Source organism: Myripristis murdjan, chromosome 21 (assembly GCF_902150065.1).
Source record: "Myripristis murdjan chromosome 21, fMyrMur1.1, whole genome shotgun sequence".
Lineage (NCBI taxonomy): Eukaryota > Metazoa > Chordata > Actinopteri > Holocentriformes > Holocentridae > Myripristis > Myripristis murdjan.
The window spans coordinates 18,624,837-18,652,809 of record NC_044000.1 but is presented as its reverse complement, the minus strand read 5'-3'; the positions used below and the strand labels follow the sequence as shown (position 1 = coordinate 18,652,809).

The window sequence follows — 27,973 nt, the reverse complement described above, 5'->3', positions numbered from 1 at the left end:
TTGGAAACCAAACTGGATGTAGTCGTCTTCATGTTCAAGTACACTGGCACACATGCAACTATTTTATAAGTGTGGTGTCCTCTGGATCTCTGTCTCACTAAGCACTTCCCGATAAAATGTGAACTTGGCAATGCTACTTAATGATAAAAGTTACTCATACTTTTAGCTGAATGCTGGTCAGCTGATTTGACATGAACAACAAAGACACCACCTGGACCACAAAACTGACTAGACATGAATAGCCAACAGCCACATGGACACACACATACACACCGTGGACATGTATATACCAAAACAATATCTTTTATTTGTAGTCCATCACCACAGCCCTGGTAGGCTATTCTGCACCAAAGCCAATGGAGAAACACATGACAAGCTTATACAATAGAGAAAAGAGAGGAAGTCAACTGGATGGTAAGCAGTAAGTGTTTACATTTCCACGTGTCTCGCTCTGGACACCACACCTGTCTCACTAATGTTAACCAGATCTAACTAGCTCTAGCTCTATAATACCTGGCATACCTGCTGTGGCATTCAGCCAATCCTGTCCCATTCTGATGACCACCTTTGGGGGATTATTGCTGTGGGAATGATTATTACCCAGAGTCAACAAGAGAATCAAAACAAAAACAGGAACACAACAGGAACAAGAAGCAGAAGAACACACATAGCACATATCTGGGTATTAGCGGTATTATTCACGCTGGCAAAAGTTGAGTCCTGAAAGCTTTGGAACACTAAGTCAAATTTCATCCGCAACCTAAAATGGACTGGAGATTATCATAGTGCTGCAAAGCTGCCAGGATCCTCACACTTTAATGTTGCTCTCAATGGTAAAAATAGAGAAAGAAGACGCTTTCTGCAGACGGTCCATGTTTGTGCTTTTTTAATAATACTATTATCTTAATGAGGTCATAGTTTGGTTTGTTATACACTGGAGTTACAAAGGAAATTAAAATAGACTAAAATTCGAATAGCCCACCAATGGTAAACAGTACAGTATTTTTAGGGGGCATTCCTCCCCCAATGAAAGTTGGGTAAGAGGAGCTGAGAGGTCACTGATAGAATGCCTATACATACAGACACATACATACATACATACCACACACACAGTCTGTCAAACACGCACACATACTCTCTCTCTCAAACACACACTCACACACACACACACAAGTATATACTGTACAGAAACAGTCAAAACAATGGAGCGAGAGACAAGATGGAGTTCCACTAAAGTCTTCACAAAGCACAAATTGTCTTTTTATTCCTTTCTCTTGTTCCTTACCACTTTTCATGACAAATTCGTTTTTTTAAATTTGAAAAAGTAGACATATACTGTAGCATCTCCATGCTGACTTTTAGTTAAGTTGATTCCTCTTTGATGTTGAAGTCATCTTTATAGTCAGATAATCAAAAAACACAAGAACAGTTTTGCGAAACTGATGCACAACAATCCCATACATTCTGAAGTTCATGAGTCAAAATGAAATGTTCTTGTGGCAAAATTACTCCACTCTGGGCCTGTCCAAGTCTCCATTGGAATAGTTCCCACAGGACATTAATGGGTCACTGGTTTGCTCCACACCGATCACTTCTGGGTACATCCTGTCTCTCGTGTTGTACTTCCTTAATTTGAGTCCATCTAATTTTTATGCACACCCTCCACACCCCATGATCCTTATTCCATCCTTGTGTATTGTCTGAGAACATTCTAGATACAAGGTTTGCGTTGGATTAGAACATTCCGGGGCCCGGACTGAACCCCATGTCCATGTCCATGCCACGTGGCCTCATCTGACCCCCCATCATCATTGTCTGCTGCGGAGGGCCACCCATGCCCTGCAGTGACATCATCATGTTAGGTGAGCCTCCAGGACCCGGGTGGGCCATTTGTCTCCCCTGCATCATCCCTCCTGGCCCCCCAGGGGACATCATTCGGTGCTGGGGACCCATCATGCCTTGGCCCATGAACCCAGGAGGCCGCATTGAGTTGTGGCCAGGGTTTCCCATGGGCATGTCTTGGGGGCCCATTCCCCCACCAGGCCCTCCTGGCATTCCTCCCATCCCCTGCATGGGCATCCCCATTCTGGGGGGCCCATCGCCCATCATGCCCTGCATGGGGAAGCCAGAGGGGTGTGGTGGCTTTCCCCCAGGATTGTCTCCTCCACCTCTGGGGAAATAGGACAGAGTTTGGCTGGGCTTCTCTGATGGGATTATCCGGGACAGATCAAACTCAGGAATGCCAGACGCTCCAGGCCGCATCACCTCGTGAAGATCTGCATCACTGAATCCACCCTGCATATTGTTGAACTCTGGCCCTCCAGGGGTATTGGGCTTGCACATGCCCCCATCACCCCCTCCCCCATGGGGCATGTTACCCATCCGTCCTCCCATGGGGCCTCCCTCTCCCTGAAAGCCCATAGGGTGGCCAGGGAAACCTTGAGGACCAGGACCATTATGGGGGGAGAAGGGGCCTTGTTGGGAGGGGGACTGGGTGAGAGGATATCCTTGGCCTCGGTGAGGGTAACCCATACGTCCCTGGGGCATCATTTGAGGGTTTGCCATACCAGGGTCTTGGGGATTGGGTGGTATCATCATGCCATGAGGCATCATACCTGGACCCATGTTAGGAGCATTGGGAGAGGGCATCTGAGGAGGCATGCCGTGGGAGAGTGGCTGGGATCCCATGGGAGTCATACCCAGAGGGCTGAGGGCAGGCATAGGACCAGAGTTACCAGGTCCCATCATACGTGGATTGCCTTGGTGGTGGTTCATACCCATACCTGAATGTGGAAGAACAAAGAGGAAAAGGTGATTGATATGCAGTACAAGCAACTGTTTCACCCCTCAAAGAACATCCTAGTTGGACAACATTTATGTAAATGGCGCAAGAATAATGTGGAACAGATCTTCAACAGATGGTTGGAGATGAAACCATAAACAGATATTTCAGCCATCTTACCATTATTGTTCATTGAAGGCAGGTTGGGGGAGCGAGCTGGGGGCGAGTCATCATCTGAACTGGCCACAGTCTTTATGGCATCATGGTAGAGTGGGGTTGAACTGGGCATGGCAAACTTGGACATGCGTGACATCATGATGGAAAGAGGGTTCTGGGATAGCGTTGGTTCAGGGGGTATGGTGTAGGGGCTGCCGGACGGGACACTGCCTGGGAGGGACATGGAGCCAGATGGAGCCCCTGATGAGGGAGGGGCTGAGGGAGGACCATTACCACCTGGTGGAGGAAATTGAAATGAACAGTGACAAAACTCAGGACAAACTTGTGTCAATCAACATTTTTAATTCCATGGAAGAATGACTTTGTCTGTGATACTACCAATAATAATGCACTCTGAAGCATGCAAAGCACTGAATGAAATCAATAACCACAGCATACACTAACAGCTTGAGTATGATTTATGACGCATGGCCACATGGGGGTGCCACTGGACCATGGCCCATTCCAATCCCCCACACAGATGTTAATTCTTGAATGAGTGATGCATTTGATCAATATGAAGGTTGTATTTAAATTACAATACTCTAGATTGATTGATCATGATTTCAGAGAACAAATATAGGCAAATATAAGTTGGGTTGCCATCTATGTTGCACAATATGGCATGTAATAATAATAATAATAATTAAAATCACAACAATAACATAATTGATACCTTAAAAGATTAGACCTTGGACTGGACACACACACATTCATATATGTATATATATGTGTGTACACACACACACACATACATATATATATACATACACACACACACACACACACACACACACACACACACATATATATATTTACACATACATACATATCACATATCACATACACACACACACACACACACACACAGAAAGAGAGAGAGAGATAGAAATAAATAGGCACTGAAAAAAAATTACTAGGAAATTAAAAAACAGACGAGGAAAATGAAAGAAAATGAAAAGTAAAAAAAGAGAGAGAAAAGGTGTTATACCTTGCTCCATGTTACCCATCATGTTTGGTGAGGTGATACTGAGCGGTGGCTTGCCACCCTGGGGGGGCACTCCAGGACTCTGCATGGGTGGTTTTGGTGAAGAGGCCCATCCTGGAGAAGGGTTAGGAAGAGAAGGAGACCTCATATGAACAGGAGAGGCACCCGCAGAGCCCATCATGGAGTGGGGGGACTTCATTGGTGCTGAAGTTGGAGGAGCAGGAGGGGCGTTGGGACCTGTGGGACCAGTGAGCATGCCAGCCAGCTGGGACGGGGTCTGAGGGGACTTGAGGTTTCCAGAGGGGGAGCCCATCATGGGAGACTGCACCTGCCTCAAGGGAGGTGACTTGAGCGGGTTGATGCTGGGAGAGTTGCCCCCTCCTGCCTGGACATTCAGATCAGCTGGCTTGCGGCCCCTCTGACCCTGTGCAGGGCCAGCTGCAGGGGGTAGGTGGTTAAGACGGCCGTTACCCCCTGTGGGAGTGGATCGGTGCTCTGGACCAAAAGCTTGCTCTCCATGAGGACCCCTCATTCCTCCAGGACCACCTGGGAAGGGCCGCCCAGGACCCATAGGAAAGTCTCCCGGCTGTGCCTGTTCAGGGAAGGGAGGTCCCTGCATGGGCCTTCCCTGCGGACCCATGTTCTCCATAGGAGGTCCTCCACCTGCTCTCATTCTCATTATCTCATCTGGGCTCATGTTCATGGGGGGATCTCGTATTTTTGAAGGGTGCATATGGGGACCTGGTCCAGGGCCAGGCCCCATGCCAAACTCAGGCCCCATTTCTCTGCCCCCCATCCCCTGGAGCCTTGATGATGGACTCATAGGACCATCTCCAGGCATTCTCGGAAACATACCCATGCCATTACCGGGTTCCATGCCACCTCTTTGGTGACCCATCATCCTTTGCATGTCCATCATCATCCCAGGAGGAAGGCCCTTTTCTCCACCCATTCCCTGGTGGAACATTGCCTCCTGGACTGACTGAGGGTTTGGGAAGCGCTCACCTCGACCACCTGGACCAGCAAACATTCCCCCAGGTCCTCCAGGAAATCCTCGTGCATCTCCCATCCGGGGGGGCATGTCATCAGGCCAGCCCATGCTAGGCCTAGGGGGTCCCTCCATTTCAGGGTTCATCATACCAGAGAAGCCAGGCATCCTCTGCATATGTGGGGGCATGCCTCTGGGTCCAGGGCCCATGCCCATGCGCTCCTGGTAGTGCTCTGGTGGTCCTCCTGGTCCACCCCACATCTCTCCTGGCCCCATTTGATAGGGAGGAGGGGGCCCTCGCATCATGCCACGTGGACCATGAGGGTGCATCATCATATCAGGAGGAAGTGGACGGTGTTGCATTTCCTGTTTCCTCTTCTTTTCTTCATAAAACTCCTGCTGCAGCTTCAACCAAGCCACCTGCTCTGGGGTCATCTGATCACCTTCTCCACAACCCCCCGGACCCCCCATGTGCGGACCCATTTCATCTTGTGGGAAGGAGGGCATGTCCCTGGGACCGTGTGGGGGGCCAAAGGGGGGGCCTTGAGGGCGAGGGCCTCCAGGCCCACCTGGTGGCCCGAGGCTCTGAGACTGAGCCATCATAGCCTGGAGAGGGCCCTGCTCAGGTCTCCGGGGTCCACCATCAGGGCCTCCATCATGGGGTCCACCATGGGACTGTGGGGGTCCTGGTGGTGGGGCATCACGGTCATCAGGGAAAAGCATGCGCTGGATGTCTCGCAAGGTCTGGAGGGAGCGCTGGCGATGCTCCAGCTGCTCCTGAGAAAGGCCCTCTGTGTTGGCCTCCATGTTCAACAGCTCCTGAGCCAGCTGCTGCTGTTGTTGTTGCTGCTGGGGTGTAAGACCTGCCCCACCAGGGCCTCCACCCTGCCCCCCTTCACCTGCCTGTGGAGGGTTAAGGCCTGCCTCAGGTTGGGTGACAGGGGCCTGGTCCACTGGGGCTGTAGGATTACTGGGGCTACTGTCAGGAAGATTTTTGGCTTCCATTCCTGCCGAGGAAGACCCTTCTTGGGGAAGGACACCAGATTGGGCCCCTTGGTTGGAAGTCTGGGGTGGGGCTGGCTCGGTCATGCCAGGTAAGGACGGCTTGGATCCAGGCTGGTGGTTCTGATCTTGGGTGTGGGACGGGGGTTGCTGGGTGGGCTTGGAGTCATTTCGGAGGGCCCCTGCTGCATTATTCTTTAACAATAAGAGGGAAAAAGGAATAAGTTGTCACATTCTCAAGTACAAGATGGTATACATGAGTGTTTGTCTATGTGTGTGTGTGTGTGTGTGTGTGTGTGTGTGTGTGTGCGTGTGTTTACCAGGAGGAGGTGAGCCTTGTCCTTGCTGTTGGAAATGTTTTTCATGTGGAAGGCAATGATGTTTTCTGTATGGCCAGTTAGAACTGCATCAGCTGCCCTGAGGACGAGAAGGCAGACAGTCAGATATCAGTCATCAGACACAATGTGTGTGTGTGTGTGTGTGAGAAAGAGAGACAGTGAGCCAGATGAATGAATGTTAGATGGGACCATAAAGGAAATGCCAAGGTCAACAGACTGAGCAAACTATTTCACACGCATACACACCCGTACATACATAAACACACACAGATACACACACACACACACACACACACACACACACACACACACACACACACACCTTTCACGTAACATCCACAGCTTTGATCTCCAATTCCCAACAGAGTGTTAATCTAAGCCAACTGTATGCTCCTACTGAGAAACACACATGCTTGTGCAGACAAACACAATGGACATAGGCTATAGCTGAGAAAATTGAGGGGAGGAGAGAAGGGATAGAAAGCCGGCATCTTAGTTCCACACACAGCATCAGCCGCAACAAACAAACATCAAAGACAACCACCACCGATGACAGGGGCACAGAGAGATACTTAAGGCAATTGACGTCATTGTCAGTAATTCCATTTAATTTTAAATCGTGATCCGACAAAGACTCTTGCTCTGTGTGTGTCTGTGTAGGTTTGTGTCAAAAAGGTGTGCATGTATTGAGATGACTCTTAAATTAACCTGTCTAAATACAGCTATAAATAATACAAGCATGTGTAGACAAGCTTTTCTACAGAGAAAAAGGAAACATCCCTACAGCCAGAACCGTCAACACTCCACAATCTGGACATGAACCCTGAAACTGTGGCTGATGAGCAAATTTTGAAGCAAGATAATGGGCCACAGTCAAGAGTGTTCGTACTAAAATTTTCATGCTTTCATACAAACGGACGTACAGCCATTTACAGGCAAACAGTAATTTGGAGTCTTCTTACTTGTTAGCCATCTCTGTGGTGAAGACATAAACAAGTTTTGAGCCTGGTTTCTGGCCACTAGCAGGTTCTGTCCCAGAGCCCTGGCCTCCCAATGCACTGTGGGAGGGCGTAGAGGAGCGACTGAGTCCGGCGTTGGAGGTAGGATGGGAGATGGAGTCCTGGGGCTTCACATCGCTGGAATTACAGTCTACATAAAGATAGTAGAGAAAATGGCATTACAAACAGCAGAGCTCTTGGTAATTTAGCTCTACTGAGGAGTTATTAATCCAGATTCAGATAAGTGTGTCTGTGTATGTGTGTGTGTATGTGTGTGTGTGTGTGTGTGTGTGTGTGTGTGTGTGTATATGTGTGGAGGGGGTGTTCCTGTGTCTGCACATGTAGTGATGTACATATGAACACACTTACTGGGGAATCCTTTTTCATCCTCATCACTTTCTGCTCCAGGATCCCATTCAGCTAAACTGTAGGGCTGCCTCCTCTCCGCCACACACATTCTCTTCACCCTGCTACTGTCTGTACAAACACACACACACAACCATCAGTGGGCTTGTGTTTGTGTGTGTGAGATCGTGATGGACGTGCAAAATCAGTTTTTCAAGGTGTTCAACTGTTGCTTGCTGAGCAGACTGTGCTGTATATCCAAGAGAAAATAAACAATAACTGTATATGTATGTTGTGGACAAAGTTACAAAGTACTGCAAAAGATAAAAAGGAGCAAAACAAAAATTATCAGCAACAAAAAAAAAAGAAAATGCTTGTGCTGTTGATTCCATTGATTAATGCTGATTAACCTAATACATTTCCTCCCTGTTAAGATGTGTGTCTTTCTACTGGAGGCACATCAGCACACAACTAGCATGCACACCCATGCACAAACAAACAACCAAAAAAGAATCAGTCCTTGACTGAAACTCAAACACCTGTGCACCTTCCCCTATTACATTTCTTTCACTTTTTGTCATTGTGCCTAAAATAAAAACTACATTTAGTATTGTCTTTCAAACATCACACAATTCAATTCACATTGCCAAATTTAAACATTCACTCACAGCAGTTGACAAAGATTATTTGATACATTTGGGCCTCAGCTACTTGCTGGGTGTAAACTGAGGTAATAGTACTCAGTAAAGGCTGTGGTGCCATTCACCTTTCTCCTCACTGGTGGGCGTGCCAGTCTCTGGTTGTTCGTACGACTCCACTGAGGTGCTTCTCTCCCTTTTGACTTTGACCTTGGAGCTTGGACCAGAGGTCAGGCCCTGGCCATTCTTCAGCCCCATGGCCCCTGCCACGCCCTGTGCTCCTTTGGCACCCAGGGTCTTCGGGTCGCAGGGTGAAGGCTGAGATTGGCTGCCGGCACTCCCTGGTTTCCCCTGATTGGGCATTTTAGAGTCCATCTGGGCGGCAGTGGAGGGGGACATGACAGGAGGTGACCGTACCATGACCTCCGTCTTGGGTTTAGGGCTGGCATACATCAGGAAAGAGAAAAAGAAGACAGGATGAATAACATATTTACACTGTATTCACAAAATATAAAAAGATTTAATTTCATCTGTGCAGAGCAAAAACAACTCTAAGATATTGCACATTCTGTTTAACAGTGCCTTGAATTAAACAAAAATTCCAGCAAACAAACTACCAAAATGTTCTGTTTGTGTCTTCCCAAATCTATTTGTGGCCTTATTTTCACTTCTGACACACACAACAGGAGGGCAATGGGGCGTATCAGGCAAAAAGGCAAAAAGCCCGGGGCTTGGAGTTAGTGTATATCCAGTAATCACACTCTGGACATGGAGACACACCAATGAGGCGGGGAGGGGGAGGGAGCACAGTCAGGCAGCTTGGCTAACCATGAGCCTGAGGCCTGACCCACTACCTCCCCATGACACCAACCCCTCTCTACCTCATGTACCCTCGTTCTCCACTGCACTGCCCGGAGGAGATGTAGAGACAGAGATGAGAGAAAGGAAGACATGAGTCATATTTCTTTCTCCCTCTCCTTCTTTCCCTTGCATCCCCCCAAAACAATGCCAGACTTCCATTTTGACAACTGGCAGTCTGCACAGACGTCTTTAAACATGAGGTCACTGGGACAACAAAGAGTTCGAGACAGATAAACCGAAAGCAACAGAGCGCAGAGACGCAGGCCATCAAGACAGGACTGCTGCTTACGAGCTATGAGAGCAGTTTGGTTCAGGGAAGCAGGACACATCCAACTGGCAGGGAGCTCTCCATACCACACCCTAATCTCCCTCTCTCCCTCTCTGTCTCACACACACAAACACACACACACACACATATATGAACAAGTGGTAGGAAACAAATGCCAACATATCCAAAAAGCACAGCCACAAACTACACAAACTAGTACATGCACACACAGAGACACACACAGACACACACAGCTAGTAGAAAAAGACAAGGCCAGAATTTTGGCAGTCCCAGCAGTCATTTCCAGAGGCTCCTGAACCATGAGTCAGCAGGGAGAACTTCCAAGCACAGTGTACTCCCTGACCCCAGGACAGCTCTGGATCACACATCAGGATCGCCCAGCCACAAGAACGGAGCGAAGAGACTGATCTTGGATCTGTGTCCCATCTGACCTACACTTGCTCAGTAAACACCGGCCAGAGGGAGGCCAGAGCAGAAGGCAAGGCTCGGTGCCCACTATATCATAGTGACAAAGATTGCATTTCACTGCTGAACACATGCTTGAGCGCACACGTGTGTACACAAGACAGGCAAACAGTGCATGAACACTGTATTGGAATAACTGTTGGAACAACGTTACGGTTGACAGCAATGACTTGGAAGGGCCGTGACTCAAGTTTTCTGTCGACTTGCTCCTGATCAGCTGTTTCACATTCAGCACATCAGGCACTTAGTGATGGATAAGATGCAGTACATGTTTTACAGGGTGCCAAACACTAGCATTAGGAGTGCACCGGTCAATCTGCTGCTGATCATAATTATCCATCAGTCATTCTGTATGGTCATCATTGTTTGGCTGAATTGAATATGGTCTTTTGTTTTTTTGTAAGAAAACAAGCCCACCCATTCATTTAGGGGCCCTGCTGGTTTTCATTTCAAGGAGAAACCTGGTCATTTCATTTCAATTCTGTCTGAACAGAGGGTTTTGATTAATGTCCTCTTTCATCATTTTCTGTTAATAAACACTGACAGCTCACATACATTCATTTCTGTTATAATGTGATTTTATTGCCTATATGATTTGAAACAGCTTAATGTATTGGACAGAAGCAATAGCCTATGCTTCCACAATAAAGCCTGCTGTCAGGAAAGAATGAAAGAAGTGACTAAGCACCTCAATCATCAAGCAGTAGCAGATAATAACTGTTGGGATAAAAACTATGATTTATTTATATATTGTAAGAACTGAAGTGTTCAGTAGCCATAATAAAAATCAGTTACACAAAGCACCATGTTGCAATTTTACACATTATGCTTGCTGTGCGCTTAGATTTTGCACTTTACAATGGTTTTAAACACATTATTTCAATCAATGACTGAAATACAAAATTAGTTTTAAGTGACTCAAAAAAACTTATAGGTGCATCACTACTACTATAAGTAGAGAGTCTTTTGAGTAGCTCTGTCTTGCCGTGCTACTAATATATTATTCCCTACAGTTGAATACGTATGCTTTCTTGTTGGAAAAGTAGTAAATCTGTAAGTTAGAGGGGCGTCAAATGCCAAATGCAATGTTTCTCAAGTAGCATGCAACCAGAAAGCTGTCTGCATGCTTATATGATGCGAACACAGTGAGACAGACATAGACACACACAAAACAGCACTTGACTCCTCATCACCTCTGCAGCCTTGCATAACCACACCACAGCAGCAAACCCACAGGTTGTCTGCGTGAGTCACCTCACCTCTGTGTGTTGGTGGACGGGGAGTTCTTCAGCCTATTGGAGTGCATTGATGGGGCTCCCAGGACCACAGAACAGGGTGGAGTGATGAGCTGGTGAGGACTGCCCGTGTGTGTGAGCGGCGCTTTAGCGCGCACGTTCCTGGAGCCCGTGCCAGGAACAGGATTCCCGATGTTCCCAAGGTTTCCCCGACTGTCCTTGGCCTCCTCTCGCTCTTTCTTCCCTCGTTCCTTCTTGTTGAAATGTGTCGCTGCTGTACCTGCCGCCGCTGGCCTCTCCTCTTGGACCTCCAACATTCTCTCTATGTCCTTGTCTGTGTGTGTGTGGGTGCGCGCGTGTGTGCGTGTGTGTGTGTGTGTGTGTGTGTGTGTGTGTGTGTGTGTGTATGTGTGTGTGTGTGTGAGAGAGAGAGAAAGAGAGAGAGAGTGTGTGTGAAAAACAAGAGCAATAGTCCAGGAGTCTTTTTTTTTTGTTTGGTGTGTATTTATGAAGCTCCCCCAAGGGGGCCTTCAAAGCCCTTGGGCACACTGTTGAAAGAGAAGAGAGACAGAGGGAAAAAATTATGAGCACTAGGAAAAGTGTCCACAAATTGACCAAAAAAAAAAAAAAAACTGACTGTGGTGTTCAAACTAGGAATAAAATACCAGAGCTACTTTGCAACTTATGGACAGTAATGTAAAGGGGGAGGAGGTAGAACTAATGTGGAAATCCAAACCAACTTTTATGCATTTTTGTGTTCCTGTGTGTGTATGTTTATGTGTGTGCGTGTGTGCATGTGTGGATGCACGTGCTCCTCTGCTAATTGCATGAGAATCCTGTTCAGGAGAGCAGCACAGTCAGTCAGATTATATTGTCATCCTGAAAATATTTAGGACCGCCTCCAAAACACTCCAACATTGTAACTAGCTCCAGAGTTCCCCTTGGGGGGGGGGTTGGGGGATGGGGGGGTGGAGTGCGGGTTGGGGGGCGGGTGCTGGGAACCAGACAAATACACCAACTCCTCCTGCAGCAGCAGCAAAACTCATTTCTCACTGGCCTAAAGGAGAGGCCATTTACATGTATTGAGGCCAGAGGTCACTGCTGCAAACTACACATGCAGAGGTTCACTTCTCCACAGGGACAGAGGAGCCCTGTGCATCCAGATTACACTGATTTCACTCATCTTTAAATGTAAAACAGACTGTGTGATATGGGAGTGGAGGAGTGGTACGCTGCACTAATCCCGATTTGAGCAACAAAATGATCTTTCTGCACTTTTTCCGGTTGATAGCAACATCTTAACTCTTTGAACTGCATTCTGAGTGGAATGACGACTGACTACAAGACGTACCTACACCAAATAGACTGGAGGACAGCGTCTGCTAATAGACATAATGCGATCAAATGTTTCTATATTACAAAATGGCAAACCTCAACAATAGTCAGCTGTGGAAAGGAAGACATCACACTGGAGTCCACTGAAATGAACTGAGATTCCAGACATGCTTGTACTCCTAATATGGAGCTGGTATGAGCATCCACACATTCTTAAATGCTTTACAGTCTCAATTTTGTGCCTAAACACTTTTTTTTGTTTATGAAAATTGCAAACTGATATGCCATTAATTATACACAATCAACGTAAAAATATTTTTAACAAAGCAGTCATAACATTCTCTCAGTCCACTAGTTGCTTCTGATGTCTGAGGACTCGGAAAAGACAAATGAGGGCAACCAAATGATGCAAAAGGGAAGGAGGAGGGCAAGGAATAGGTGAAAATACAAGGATGGGGTTTAATAGTGCTTGACACCTCAAGGTGAGGTGCTGGCCTGGTAAGGTCACAAAAGAAAAGAGCTGCCAGAGAGTCACGCTGAATCAAAACATTGTCAAAAATAGGTAAATTAATGGAGTTCCTTGATTGCAGGTTTTTATTCTTTTCTATCAAAGACGGCAGGATAAGATGCAAAATTTGGAGAAAGGTCTTTGCTTGACACGTTAGAGAAGTGAGAATTCCAAGCGACGCAAGCAAACATGATAATGATAGCAAGACAATCCTATGTGAAATCTATTCAGCAAGCAAAAGATGATCTAATTTTTCAGTATCAGACCACCAACTTCCTACCTCATTTAGCCCTAACTAGTCTGCATGCCCTCGAGGGATGTCATCCAACTAAACCCCAATAATACACAAATGCATGTAATGTGAGCACGTGCAGACACATAGACACAAACAGCAGGACCTGTCAATCACCTGCTCCCTCCAATCGCATGCTAATGAGACACTAATTAGGGAGCTTGCTGACATGGCTGTCACAAGGAACGCGCACACACACATACACAGACACACACACACACACACCCACCCACATAAACGCAGGCGTGCACACGGCAGCCGTGTACACACACCAAAGCAACACAGAGGTAATCAGAGAGATTCCTCTCCACCTCCATTAAAGAAGCTGAGCTGTCTATCACAGCGCTCACGAGGAGCAGCAGTGCATGCAAGTTAATGGGAAAACAGTATAATGAGCCGCTAAAAATGAGCTTTTTTGCCTGTGATATAAATATGGGTTTCCACATGAAAAGAGGGCAAAAAATAGTTCAATTCAATTAGATTTGGGTTTTCCAACGCGGGTGGCACTAGAAGGGAGCATTTCATCTCATGCTTATGTAACAGTCATGGTATTCTGGATGAGTGTACTGTAGAGAGTAGACCCTTCCCAGCTACGTCACCCAAATGCCTTCCAGAGAGACTCTTATGGGGAGATGGAGGCTTTAAGCCAGTGGAGTGTCTTAGAGGTTTTTTAGAGGTGTGGGATCGACAGGACGCAAGGAACCCTGACCCTAGTGCCAACATACTCCACTGGCTTAAATCTCTGGTTCCCAATGCAACACAACACTGCTAGACAGACCATGCTTTAAAAAAAAAAAAAAAAAAGGGACATGCAACTGTGCGCACACACTCACACACACACACACAGACACACATAAACCTACTCTCTTCCCTCCTCAGTCCTGCTGTTGGCTGTAAAGGGCCTGCTGATGTTTCAGCCTTATTTATGCAAATCCCATTTTGCAGCTCAGCCACAACAGAGTATTGCCTCTCTCTTTCGTGCTTTCTCGCTCCCCTACTCACACTCCCTCTGCTTGGCCTCCATCTCAAGAAATTCTTTAACCTACTATTTGTTTAGGGCAATATCAGTAACATTATTTTCCACCTCTCCTCAGCATTTTCTGCAAAACAATGCTCAAACGCACAGGCAGCAGTACGGATCCATGTCGTCTACAGAGCGAGCTGGCTCTCTCAAACAGAAGAGTCTTTCTGTCTCCTTACACAAGCACAAAACTTGCACGTACTAATTCCAATCAAATTACTGTATATAAAGTCTCAAGCAAAAGCTCTGCATCGAGAGCCCAACAGAAGAGGATTTTCTGAGAGTGATAAGGATTCTCTTTGTTTGGCTGTAATAGATAACCATCTCCTCCCAAATGTCATTTCTTTCTGATTTCTTTCTTTTCTCAGATTTCTTTCTGAGAAAGCTACATTGAAAGAAATTTGAAATTTGTTACCTGAAAAATGACCGAATCACGCTTACGGCATCACCATGGCAATCATCCTTATTTTCTTTATTTTTACATTTATAAGCTAAAATGCTCGCACACAAAATGCATTGTCAAATAAATGCTTTCTTTAAAAAGAGCAGCACAAATTTTGCATAAATCATGTTGTGTGCCAATTTTATTTGATAAGTTTTGGTAGATTATGTTCTAATGTCTATAAATGAGTGAAAGGTTGTAGTCCTAAGTAAAGTAAAAAGCTCAGCGTCTCTTGTGTCAGTTTATACAACAAGTTAGCGTGCAACAACCAGTTCCTGCTGCATACCTGTGTGGCTGCTCGTGGTACGTGGCCTAACTAAAGGCAGAGCCAGTAGCATTAACTGTACTGCCAGTTTTGGAAAGGTTGGCCATATGAATAGACAGACTCTCACTGCCGTCCCAGCAAAGACATCTGACAAAGTGAGGGGACACTGCATACATGCTCAAACGCTGGGGATTGGCTAAGGTCACACCTGCATGCTCACCTGTTGAGGTGACTTCCTGAGAGCGGTGGTGGCCAAACATGCCACACCCTGCAGATAGCTCTCATGACACACACGCACAGCACACACAGAACGCTTGGAACGCAGTGTCACTAAAGATAGCGCCGTGACGCCGCAGCCGAGGCGTCTGACATATACATCTACCACAGCAGGAACAAGCGCGCTCACACATAAACCGCGCTCGCACAAGTATGACTGGGCTCTTGTTTCTCCTGAAGCCAAGCCACGCCAAATATTTACAGTGAACTTTTCAACAGTTCCGCATTCTCCAAACTCTTATTGCTCCTGGTGTAGTACGGCTACATCTCTCCTTCAAACCCCTCACCTCCCCCTTTTCTTTTTTTCTCTGCCCCACTAAGTTTGCCAGGTATTTGGAGAACTGGTCTCCTCCTCTAACGACTTTCTCACTTCCCTCAATCTCTGCTTGGCTTCCTGTCCTGCACTTCCAACAACTACCCCCCACTCCTGTTTCTCCCAGTCCTCTGGTCGGCAGACGATGCCCTTCCATCCCCAGGGAGGCGACATGTGTGTAATGTCACATTTTGTCATATCATGTTGTGGTGACAGAAGCCTTTCCGCGTCCATCACAATGATGGAAGTGGCAATGAAAACAGGAGAAAGGGAAAGGGGTGTGATACTGACATACCCATGGGAGAGAGACAAGCGAGAGAGATAGAGAGAGAGAGAAGAAAACCTATTATACAAGTCACTCTCTTCACAGCGTGTGTGGGTGGGTGTCTCTGTCCCGGATGCGCACACACGCACACACACAGCTGACTCACTAGTGACACATCTGCTGGCGTAGCCTGGGCATGGTGCCATGTGTGGCGGCCAGCCCTGGCAGCAGGACTGGCACTCAGCACTCCGGCCTGCTCAGATCGCCGTCTCACACACTTCACCCTACGCGCCCGTCTCCCTCCGTTTGTCCTGTGCTGTGCATCTTTGGCTAAGTGGGTGTGTCCTGCTAGCACACATCCAATTTTCTAGTCTATGTGGTACACAGAGACTGAAAGGCATCTCTCTGCTTTAACAAGCATGGGTTTGAACATGCACAAAACCCAGATATACTCACTTAGAAGACAAATTTCCATGTTTTTCCTACAGTAGGCTTTTCTTGTGGAGCAAATTTTGCAGCTCAAATGACAAACCAAACGGAAACTCCATTTGCGTAACAGAAACTCCGCTCCTCTGAACGCAGACCCCAACTCTCCTCCCTTTCCTTGACCGTGCTCTCTCGTCCGTGACTCCCTCCCTCCATCCCTACAGTCGCTCCCACACTCGGGCCACATTCCTCCCTTGCTCATGCTGTGAGGATGTCTCCCTGTGGCTAAAAGCATTGTGGGAAATCCCAACGGTCAGGCCCTTCAGAGGCCGTGTGGACCACTGAGGTAAAGTGGAAAGGAGACCCGTGCTCCTTGCTGGTCAAGAGACCCTTGTCATGAGCGGTATCAAAATATTATCCACTTGTCACAAGTAAACAACTAAAACAAGAGCGCCATTAATATTTTTACATTAAAAACCTCCAGAAATGCCTTGGAATATCAGAGAAACAGCAAATGTCAGAATTTGAAGCCACAGTTAATATAAACCATGCAAGATCTCGCAGCACAATTATGTCCTTTTTCTTTCAATCTAGCGAATGGAAAACAGGGATAAAATTTTGGACGTGATATAAAGTGTATTTTCTGAACGCCACCACACCAGTTTTCCCTACAGATTGTTGTTTTTTTAAGTTAGAAATTTGTAAGAGACATTAAAAAAATGATAACCTCAAACTGGTGGGCTACTTGAAAGGCTCAGGCATTGCTAATTACCTGGTAAATTGACAAATGAGCCTCACTAATTATTTTTTTTTTGTTACTAAACCTCTCTCACGCGCATTCACACGTATACAAAACATGCACCCTCTCCTCTCCTTTATCATAGACCAAAATTAGCACTCTGGAGAGAACATGAGCCAGGCTCTGTCCCTGAATTACCCCAGTTTACACTGGTGTGTCATTCCCATGGAATTTTAAACACACTGGCAAAGACCTGCCCAATTAAATATACAGGCACACATAGACACACACACACATGCACATACTCAGAAAACGCACATACAAACAAATACACACATGCAGCGGTGTGTACTTGATGTCCTAATAGTGTCTGAAGAGGGTGCAGTGCGAGTTCTGCAATCTACCGTTTCCTTGAGTGAGAGCTTGCACGTTTGTGTGCCTCTGAACTGGCTCAGTGTTCTTCTAAAATCAGTGAACGCAACCGTGTTATTTGGCATACGGTAATATGGTTAAAGCATAATATTTATTGCACATGGAACCCAGGTGAGCTGGCTAAAAACCCGATCACATGTCTTCTCACCAGTGGTAAATGGGCAAAATAATGTTGTGGTTAGACACAAACAGCCACTGAATCCTGGTGCTGGAAATACAAAGCACTGTGGATAAAAGCCACTTGAGTAAAATAAGTGTAATCAAGCTGGGGGTCTTTTAAGAAAAATATCAGCAGGGGTTAGGAGAGTGGTTTGGAAAGCACGCTGGAGTCACCTCTTCCTGACTGATCTTTTATCCCTTAAAAATTGAAAACCCAACCCCCATATAAAATTATTATTTTCTTGTTTTGTCAGGGAAGGAAGAGGTGATGAGACTGAAAACCTTTCTTTTCATTACCACTCTTGCATTATGGTGCTCTGCCACACAGCTCGCTATCAAAACGAGACTCACCACTAGTTATGTGGGCTAAAAAGCTGCCTCTTCTGTTCCAGGGTGAAGCTCACTTGACCACCATGTAGTTTCAGACTCTTGGACACTTTCATATCTCAACATTCCCTCATTCTCACTTAAGGACCTCAGGGGAAACAGAGTTCAAGGACAATAGCTAATATTTCACTTACAAAATTTCCTGCTCTACAAGGAGATTTGCTTATTTTGCCACAAACCATGGGCTACTGAAGAATTTGAAGTGCCACAAGGCACTAAAAATTACATGATGTCTCATATCGAGGGTTTCGCCACAATTCATAAAAGCTTTAGAATGCTAGAAAGAGTCTTACTGCTGAATCATAAAATTTGCAAAATTATTTCAAAGTAAAAATGAACCAGGTCTTGTGAAATGAGGAAACTACAATGGTTTGCTATAAATCAGAGAGCAATATCATAAATCTCAGCACATGAAAAAAGAAAAAAATCAGGTGTAATGACCAAAAATGCAACTTAATGACCAAAAAATGTAACTTCGATGCTGCAATCTGAGTGCAGTGGATGGATGTGGATAAAATAAAATAAAATATACCTTTATTGATCTCCACTGGGGAAACTCAATTTGACACAGTAACACACAGGAATGTAGTTAACATCAAAGAAAGAAATTTCCATAAATACCCATGCATCTAAAAAGTAAGTAAAGAATAAAATAAGATATAATAGGAATAATAAACAATAAAATATATCTATGTGTGTGTGCATACACAATCTGTCCCAACAAGCTGTGGCTCTAGCCTACGAGGTTATGTTAACAAGTTTGTAAGTCCTGGTTCTGAAGCACAGCTCACTATGACTTGGGATCAGAGTTGATGTGAGTCCCTGTGGCGTCCCTGGTGCCCAGTGCTGCATGGCAGAGACTGTCAGACCAGGTCTGGCCTCATCTCTACATGGTGCAGCAGATCGGGAATCTGATGCCATTTCTAAAGTATATACATACATATACTGTATACGTACACTACATGCACACATACAAGCATCTAAATGTGGTGGTGACAGTTTAACCGTGACTTGTGTATAGTTGTCAGCCTCAGTGAGCAGAGGCAGGAGGTACTGTGAGCGGTGGCGCTGTGCAGCGTGATGGCTGATGGCATGAAATACTTTGAGGTGCGTGGCTGGATGAGCCTGTAGCTGAACATGCTCCTGAGCCACCTTAGTTTGGTATAGAGAGCATGAGAGGGGCTGTCCATGATAGCTTTCAGCCTCCCTCTCATCCTCCTCTCTTTCACTGCCTCCACACTGTCCAGTTCCATCCCCTCCACAGAGCTGGCTTTCCTCACCAGCTTGCCCAATTGTAAGCACCATCATCCACAATTACTGTGATCTAGTTGACTGAGCTTGAGAAAACCAGATTTTACCATTTGGTTGCTTTCTACACCTGTAGTTGTGGCTACACAGCGCTATAACTGGTGAGAGGAGCCAGTCTGCTAGCTGGGATGGAGCTCAGCCAGGTTGGTGGCTGCTAACGTGACTAGCTGAGGTGCCCATGGGTCATCATGGCCTCTGGGCTCCATGGGAGATCAGCTCTGTTTGAGAAGACGCCCCCTCAAGCCAGAAGAAGCAGCCCGCCTCTGCCATAACTGTCAATTACAGCGGAGGAACATGAAAGCAGACTGACAGGTACATTCTAACTCAGCCAGACATATCCCTGAGGATTCGTATGTGTACAAACCCACCTACCCACTCACACATGCAAACCCACCTACTCACTCGCATGTAGAAAACCTCCCACATGAAGAAACCAAGAATTCAAACAACAAATGCATGTTCAAACTGTTGGATAATATGTGGAGGAGCACCAGCAGCATCTGCGACGCTGGAATCGGCACTGATCCAGCTCCCAGTACTGTATCGGCAAAGCAAGCCACCTCGATATGGATACTTGAATGACATGCTTTGGTGTGATGTAAAATGTTTCCAGCAGATGGAAAAATGTCTCCTGAAACGGGAAAATGCTGACATGCTGTCATTTGTGAAATTCATATGCAACACCTATTGTTTGAAAGACCACCCTCAAGTACAAAGGCTTAAGCTGTTTTGTCTAATTAGGTGTATTCTACCACACTGCTCTGCGTTTCTTATCTTTTTGCGATAAAACTGGTTTTTGAGTGTCTATCATAAAGCCTATTTTATGATTATTGTAATTTATCAGTATTATTCTGGTATTTGATTGATCAAATGATGCCCAAACCACCGCAGAACGATTCACAAATAAATAGTTACAATCAATTTGTATTTGTTTCATGAATCATGAGTTTTAAATACTGGGTGGGATGAATGAAAACAAGCAGTAGCACTTGGAGTGAAACTCGTGTCAACCAATCTATTTGAAGTGCTTCTGAAAAATTGGTGTCAGTGCACCTTCAATAGCAGAGCCTTGTTACTACATCAAAACAATATGATCTACTGACAGGAGGAGGCATCAACACTCTCTGGTTTTAAGGAGGAGCTGGTCATCTGTATAATGTTAATGTGAAAGACATGAGAGACATGATTTGCCCATCACTACCAATGTGCAATATCACTGCTCAATAAATCAATAACCACAGTGACAGACTGTTTATTTCAGCTCTCATCTGCCATCAGGTTCTAGCTCATGTTCCCATATAAGGTCTCTGAGGGTTCAGAGGAACGTTCTGCAAACTGAGTGGTGGGGAACATCCACTTCCTGCCCATCAGGTCATAGCATCCAACTAACTAACAGGTACAACACATTCTAAGAAAAGTGTTGTGTTCTCTATGAACAAAATCAATGTTTGTCAAGTATTTTTTAGGCTCTTGTTTTTTTATGGATACAAAATTAATCTTAAATAATAAATAGTGTATCATGATTTCACATTTCCACGTTTAATACTCATAATTCAGTAATACTGAAGTGTTCCTCTGAAAGCCCACGTGTGGTATATCAAGCGCTTCAATTACACAACTGACCAATTACAGACTCTGAATGTCAGTGTGAAAGCATTGCTTTACTTCCTAAAAGTGTATCATAATCAGTCATTTGAAGATACCTCAAATTATAAGTATAATTTCTGGCTCTATCATTGAGTGATTTAATGACAACAACAGATAAAATTAGACACCTGCCTTGAGCTTCCTCGCTCTTTCCTCTGTCTCCTGGCAGGTAAGACGAGTGAATTTAAACAGAAAGGTAGCATCTACCCAGCGCAAAGAGCACTGTGAATGAGCTACCAATGGCAGCAAGATAGGTGAGCATGATCAATCACAATGGATACCGCTTTCCTGTTAAAGTTTGTGGTGCTTCCAACAAAGTAGTAATTAGTTAGCTGTCCAAGTAGTATGTACTGATGCACGTAGGCACTTTAGAGAAACTCATGCCAAACTCCATTCAAAAATCTGGCAGTTTGCATGCTTATTTTACCTTACCTGCAAATTAATATCCTTCATTAACCAAGGCTCAAGAGTTATTATGTAGATTGGTCACCCCTCCAATTCAATCCAATCAAACTGCATTTATTTTGACACATTTTCAGTTTTTCAGCCCAATGCGCAGTCTATTCCAACCAAAATAAGCCAGTGAGCCAGCAGGTGTGAGACAAATAAAAATCTGAGATTTTGTGCCAATAAGCTGGACAGAACTGACAAATGTTTGTATGGACATTGGCCTGACATTCTCTCTCCAAGCGACTGAGCGAGCCAAAATAAAGGCTAAACTTGAGCTAAATAATTAGAAAACATGTGGGAAATGTTTCTAGCAAGGTTAGCTAACAGTAACGGTATTTTTATGATCTTTGCAGATACTTATTTTTGCAACCGGTTAACAAGACATCTAGGTAGTGCTTTGTCATTTGTTGGTCCACCACTTTCAGAGGTGAACTACCTGTTATTTTTTAATGCTGTCTGTACTTATCAGTCCACTGCCACAGCTACATAGTTTGCAAAGGACAGCAAATGACAGCCAAGTATTTTGGGGGGTCGGGATTCACAGGTGTGGAAGGGTACCACACTTGAGTGGCAGGAGGACCTTCCAAACAGTCACAAAAACACAGCCTTGGCCCACTTCTGTGTTCCTGAATGGAGGAATCCCTGAACAGGTCGATCATGAGTTATTTGCTTTATCTCACTCACAACCATTCAGCAACATGTCCTGATATTTAAGATTCATATCACTTTGTTTCCGAAAAGCATAACTAATACACATTAGGGCTGGACGATATTGAGGAAAATAAATTATTGTAATATCTCTGAATACCACAATGTCGATATTGTGACAGTACTGTAGGGATTATTACTGGTGCTTTTGTGAGATATTTACACACGAGATTTCTAATTAACAATCATTAGTCATGTGTTTATGAACAGTTAGAGGTAAATAATAGAACAGCTAGAAAAGTCTAGTAAGTTCAGAATACTGCATCCCTTTACTGTAACGCAGACTTTAACATTTGTGTTATATGACAATACATCTGAAGTCGATGTAAGGATATTATGCAAACCTATTATATATTGCACCCCAGAGCAGTCAAGTGATAAAAAGTAGTTGTTATTTATGATATGAACTTTATAAATAAGGACTACAATAAGATTAATACAGTACACATGAAACAAGACTTCCTAGTGTCTCCTCTTTGAGAACCTCTGCACTGAAAAAGTGAGAGTACACCAACAAAGAACCGCGAGCAACAGTGTTAGGGTTACTTATCAAAATAATTGGGATTATTACTTTTGCTATAATTGTGCAACCCTATGTTCTGTGTATACTTTTTCACTATCACTCTGTATCCTACAATTAATAGAGCTTTGGAGCATATTTGCCCATTTGTGTCATTTCAGCGTACAGCTATCTGACAAAAAATACCAACTAGACTACCAGTTAAAGACTTCAAAACAGCCCAATTGCAGTGTATTTTCTGTCTTGATTAGCAGCTGAGAGGGACTGTTTTTTATACATTAAATGCCAAGTTAAAAAATTCAAATTTTATCAAGCCAGCCATTTTAATGAGGCAATGTGTGGCTAAGTGTTCAGTTACTTCTGTTTGAAAAATTGAACCAATCAGAGTCAAAAACTGTAAGACAAACAGAAACGAGGAGTGCACTGAGCAGAGTGCAGATCTCCGCCTGGCATGTTGTCTTACCTTGGCGTGCAGAGATGTAAAATGTCATGAAAATAAGCATGCCAACATTATCTGTCCATGTGTGCGAGCATCTGAGCACCGGAGAAGGTATAAGATATGGAGGCAGGGCATCTCCGCTTTTCCGGTATTCAGACTTAGGCAAGAAACCAGCTGAGGAGTTGGCACTCAACTGCAGCATAAAACACGTTTTTTAAAGGTTTCAAATAACCACAACCACAAGAGGCCCTTGATCATACAGCCATAACTGTGCACAAAAAAATAGGCTGATAGGCCCAGTGGCATACAAGATTAGGTGCAGACTGATTTGTGCACATACAGACAGATACTACACACATGATCTCTTCCAGGCTGCCACCTGGCAGAGCTAATTAATTAGTTAGCTCTAAACTTCCAAACAAGCTGCATGTCACTTTGGTCCTGCTTTGCTATATTGGTACATTAAGGATAAATATTTGCACAGACACACAAATAATTAATATAGAATTGCTTGTGCCCCCTGGGTAGGATTATTACTGTACTATGTAACTGACTATTGAAGGATTCATTTAGTGGTTGAATCAAATTCTTTAATTCGGTGTAACTGAGTGTCTTAGTAAAGACATGGACAAATGGGAAGTGATGCATTTTTGACTACAAGTATCAACAGTTTATGAACAAACCATTGCACAAAAATATATGATATTAAGTCTAGTGTGAGACAGAGCGCCTCTGTTGACAGAAAGATAGACACACTTGGGTGTAATCTATGTCTGGGGAGAGGAGCCCCCTGCCACCCACCATACAGGCAGCGAGTAAAGCCACCCCTCCAACTCATCCCACCATGTCACACACAACAACACAAGCCCCGCAATTTTTAATTAGAAAACCCCTGAAGCAAACAAATGCAAGGAAACATGAGAGGCCAATCCACAGAGGAGAAAATAAATCCTTTGCCGCTTTACATCAATATCCATTTCCCTCTGTCCTTCACCTCACTGTGGTTTTTGGTTAACACGCCTCGGATTAGATAGCAGATAAATAAACAGTGTGGATAGCATTCTCAGGCAGAACGCCCTGACCGTGCCGTGTCCTCAGCGTGTACAGATCAGAGAATAAGACCAAACAGCACTGATAGTCAAAAGCACTGTGGGCTGGGGTCTTCTTCTCAAACTGCTTCCCTAAGCATCAAGAGCGGCTGTATTACAGGGCAACCTAGGAGCTGGGCAATATGGCCAAAAATGTTACCACAACAAAATGCATTATTCAATCGATAACAATCGTTTCAACATACGTCAAAAGATTATTAAGTTACATTTAAAGACTACTTTACCCATGTTTCTGTGTGAAATCTGAACAATCCAGAATGCTAATAACTTGCATTATGCTAATCTCTTATGGCAGAAACAACACAGTGTACAGTTCCCGTGTGCGGCTCGTGTCTCCTCACCCATGACTGGGTATGCAACCAGACCTTTCTCTATTCTTGCCACACGATCTGTGTTTTAAATTGATTGATATTGTATATTTATACTGACAAAAAATATAGTACAATAATTATTGTTTTATTGGCCCGCCCTAGGGCAACCCCTCACCACGTCAAGGCCTTCCTTACAAGAATTTTACAATCAATGTGAGCACCCCCATAGATACATGTCAGAGATACAGTGGTAGATGTCAGGAAAAGCCAGTGCCTTGCTTGTTTCGTTTACATCACAGCAGTGTTAAGGTATCAAGTTGTGGCTTTGAGTTAGGCTTTGAGCTCCAGAAAGAAGTGTTTGCTGCCACGGTCAATAATGTAACAAAAGTTAGTCTTCAGTTTAGAAGCACAAACAACAGCCAGGCTTTGTTTTAGAGAAAAGAAGACTGTAAAGGCCTAACCTGATGACAGGACAAGAGACTGGCATACAAACAGAGCATGGGCAGTTCAGAGAGAAGAAGGAACAATCAACACTATGGTGCATGTCTAATTATTTTTCATTTTGCTTTACTTAGGCCTAAGTGTGGTGAAATCAAGTACTCATGTTACTGCTACATCATAATTACTCCATCCTTTGCTGCTTGGCATATCTGTAGTGATGCTTGCAAAGGAGTAAAGCAATACAGTTGCAAAAAAGGATGAGAAAACAGCACGTGCATGTGTGCAGTGTGCAGAATGTGTGTGTGTGTTTTGGGGAAGAAGAGAGAGGGGTGTGTCAGAAACATTGTAGGAAAGAGTAAAAGGGGGGGAAAGAGAAAGCGTCAAGGAGAGCTGGGTTACCTCAGAAGCCCCCCTGCCCTTTCAGCAGGGCCTCATATGGAGAACCAGGCCTCAGGTCCCCTGGGCACTGATGTCTGCTCTCCTCTCGACTCCTCCCAGTCAGCCACGGAGGCTGTACACAGAACCTGGCCCACTCACAGCACCCTACAGCCACAAGTCATTCACACCTGGAAGAGAGGGGAGAACTTTGCTCATCCAGTGAAACGCAAACAAGCAAATAGCAAGAAAAAGCACTCAAAGGCTCATGTTGACGAGAACAGCATGTTGCAAACACAACTAGTGCAAAGCTTGGGTCCTTAGGGGCTACAGTAACAGTGTATACTGATTTTTTTTTTTTTTTTTTTTTACTCAGACACTCATTTATACCTCAGTTATCGACCAGTGTACACATACTGGACTACAAGGAGGGTATGATACACTATCAAGGGTTTTCTGGATTCTTTGCATCCTAGACAACTTCCGCCTTCCTCCAAATATTAACTGTAGGCACGCATCTGAGCTGTCTCCTACCTCACACGACAGCAATGCATTTTCAAAGGGAGATGTGGAATAATAATGGCAGAATGGAGAAATGTCTATGCATCAGACACATGTGCGGCAGCACTGTTGCCTGCAGGTCAAAGAGACTGTCCGGTAACAGGAGGGTCTGTGGCTCAGTCTCAGCAACAGCCATGTGTCCTGCAAAACTGTCCTTGGACAAGACTGTGAAGCCCTACCTGCTAAGTCATAAGTCGTTCAGCGTCAGCTAAATGGCTAGCATTCAAACTGCAAGAGAGTACAAAGGCTGCTGTGTTTTTCACTTAAATGATGAGGGAGGAAACACAACATTAAATGCCAGTAATGATGCTGGATAAACACTTATTGGAATTTTGATTAGAGTTGCTGCAAAGCATTTAATCAAGCAAAACAAATGACTTCAGCCATAATAAACTCCTGAGAGGTGAAAGCTACAGGCGTCTGGTGTCTTTTGTTAAAATAAGATTTACACTACACATTAGGACCTGTAGGCAAGTTTTTGCACTCAAAACTCAAGTTAAAGTTGAGTGGCAAATGCTTTAAAAGTGAGCATAATTCAATGCCATCTGTATTTTGGCCCTGGTAAGGCAACACAGCACAACACTAGACAAGTTACACGCGAACGGGCCTGCACAAGAAAGTAGTAAAATCTGTACACACACATATCTACAAAGCTAAAACTCTGCAGATAAACCACAACAACCACAAGAGTAGACTTCCCCCTGAAATCTCAGCGCCTCACTGGACAACTCTTGGCGGACAAAGTAATTCCATGGCGCTTCAAACTCCAGGAACTTTTTTTCTTTTTCCTAAAAGAAGTTGTTCCTGTTTCGCCAGAGAGCTGGGGGGGAAGGGAGGACTTCAGCACTTGCATTCATGGAGCCTCGGCCAGCGCAAACAAAGTCTTCCCCGAAGAGGGAGGCACTGAACGGCGGCTGAGACCGAGAACAACGACGTCGGCCCCAAGCACACAAATAAGAGATACACAATGAGAAACATGTTAGAGCTTTCTCTAATAATGAAATAATATGGCCCCTCCTTCGGCAAACGCTGTTCATTTTCAAGTTGTGCTAGCTCCGGTAACAATGTAACAATTAAATCGCTCGGTAGATGATAGGGCTGGCCGACACAATCAGCAGCCGAGGCCTATAATCTTGCTGCGCGTTTATAAATCATATCAAACACGTTTGTAGAAAAGGAAATACTGTACCAAAAGCCTGGTAATCCCGAAGAATGCAGAACATGCATGCTGCATTGTATCCTTTTTTCATTTTCACGAAGCACGGGCGGTCCTCCGGTATAATGGGGTAAAAACCAATATTTCTCCGCGGGTTTTACACCATCCTGAAAACATCGTGGAAAATAATCCGCCGTTGTAGCGCGGAAAAAATCGGCATTATTGTTGAAACGGGCTCACTGTCTGCCAGGCCAGACACGACGGGGGTTTGCTAGCCAGCCTTCGGGGACAGAGGCAGAGAAGAACGGATACCGGAGTGAGATGTCCCCGGGAGGAGGACCCGCGTGTGCCCGTTGCCAGGAGGCGAGCTGTGGCAACGACACTTTTCACCGGCAAAGAAAACACTTACCTGGAATGTTTTCTTAATGTCCGCTTCCCCCGAACAACGGATATGTGAGCGCACACTTATCAAATCACAACATTATCACGCTAACATTATAAAATAGAAATATGTCTCCCCCCTCTCGCCCGAGCTTTCCAGTGGTCCTACTCCATTACATCCCAGTCAAGATTTCCTGTCGTCTCTCCCCCCTCCGCTCCGGCCTGATGGTTTAGCCCGAATTCTAAGTAGCAATTCTAGGTCAGGTCTGTGTGCCAGTGAGAATGTTACTGTCGGACAGCAAAGAGACACTAATGTCCCCCACCATATAAGACGGTAAACACTCATAGTAAAGACACTGGGGCGCCGTGGAAGCCAAAACCCCCCACAAAAACTCGCCCTTAAACTCATATTTCCCGTCGCACAGTAGAGTTCACCCATATCTTTTAAGGCCGACAAATCTTTACGATGTGAAATTCATAGCACACACACATCTTGGTGAGTACTATCAAAGTGCTTAAAGTTATCTGAGGGTATGGTCTTTTCAGGGTAAAATACGCATAT

The 27,973-nt window shown here is 45.0% G+C and overlaps 1 protein-coding gene across 4 annotated transcripts; it reads right to left on the bottom strand.

Annotated features, from left to right (window-relative positions):
• Positions 1–285: 285 nt before the first annotated feature.
• Positions 286–27,628, bottom strand: bcl9 (BCL9 transcription coactivator). 4 transcript variants are annotated; one of them, XM_030080380.1, is made up of 10 exons: positions 27,440–27,628; positions 25,338–25,504; positions 11,170–11,693; positions 8,424–8,737; positions 7,682–7,789; positions 7,277–7,463; positions 6,297–6,393; positions 3,990–6,171; positions 2,963–3,235; positions 1,735–2,783 (listed from the first exon to the last, which is right to left on the bottom strand). In XM_030080380.1, exons 3-10 carry the CDS (start codon positions 11,460–11,462, stop codon positions 1,735–1,737), a joined length of 4,503 nt encoding a protein of 1,500 aa, XP_029936240.1. In that variant the 5' UTR covers positions 11,463–11,693; positions 25,338–25,504; positions 27,440–27,628. The 4 variants fall into 4 exon arrangements, with proteins under 4 accessions (XP_029936244.1, XP_029936240.1, XP_029936242.1 ...); XM_030080382.1 differs by having other exon boundaries at positions 11,170–11,479; XM_030080383.1 differs by lacking the exon at positions 27,440–27,628 and adding an exon at positions 27,064–27,376.
• Positions 27,629–27,973: the final 345 nt, after the last annotated feature.

Bases quoted from the DNA above. Each gene is read 5' to 3' on its own strand.
- bcl9 (XM_030080380.1), bottom strand. From the start codon at position 11,462: ATGTTGGAGGTCCAAGAGGAGAGGCCAGCGGCGGCAGGTACAGCAGCG. The intron at 7,464-7,681 runs GTAAGTGTGTTC...ATCTTTATGTAG, and splicing joins GGATGAAAAAGGATTCCCCA to ACTGTAATTCCAGCGATGTG. The intron at 2,784-2,962 runs GTAAGATGGCTG...TTCCACATTCAG, and splicing joins GCCTTCAATGAACAATAATG to GTATGGGTATGAACCACCAC.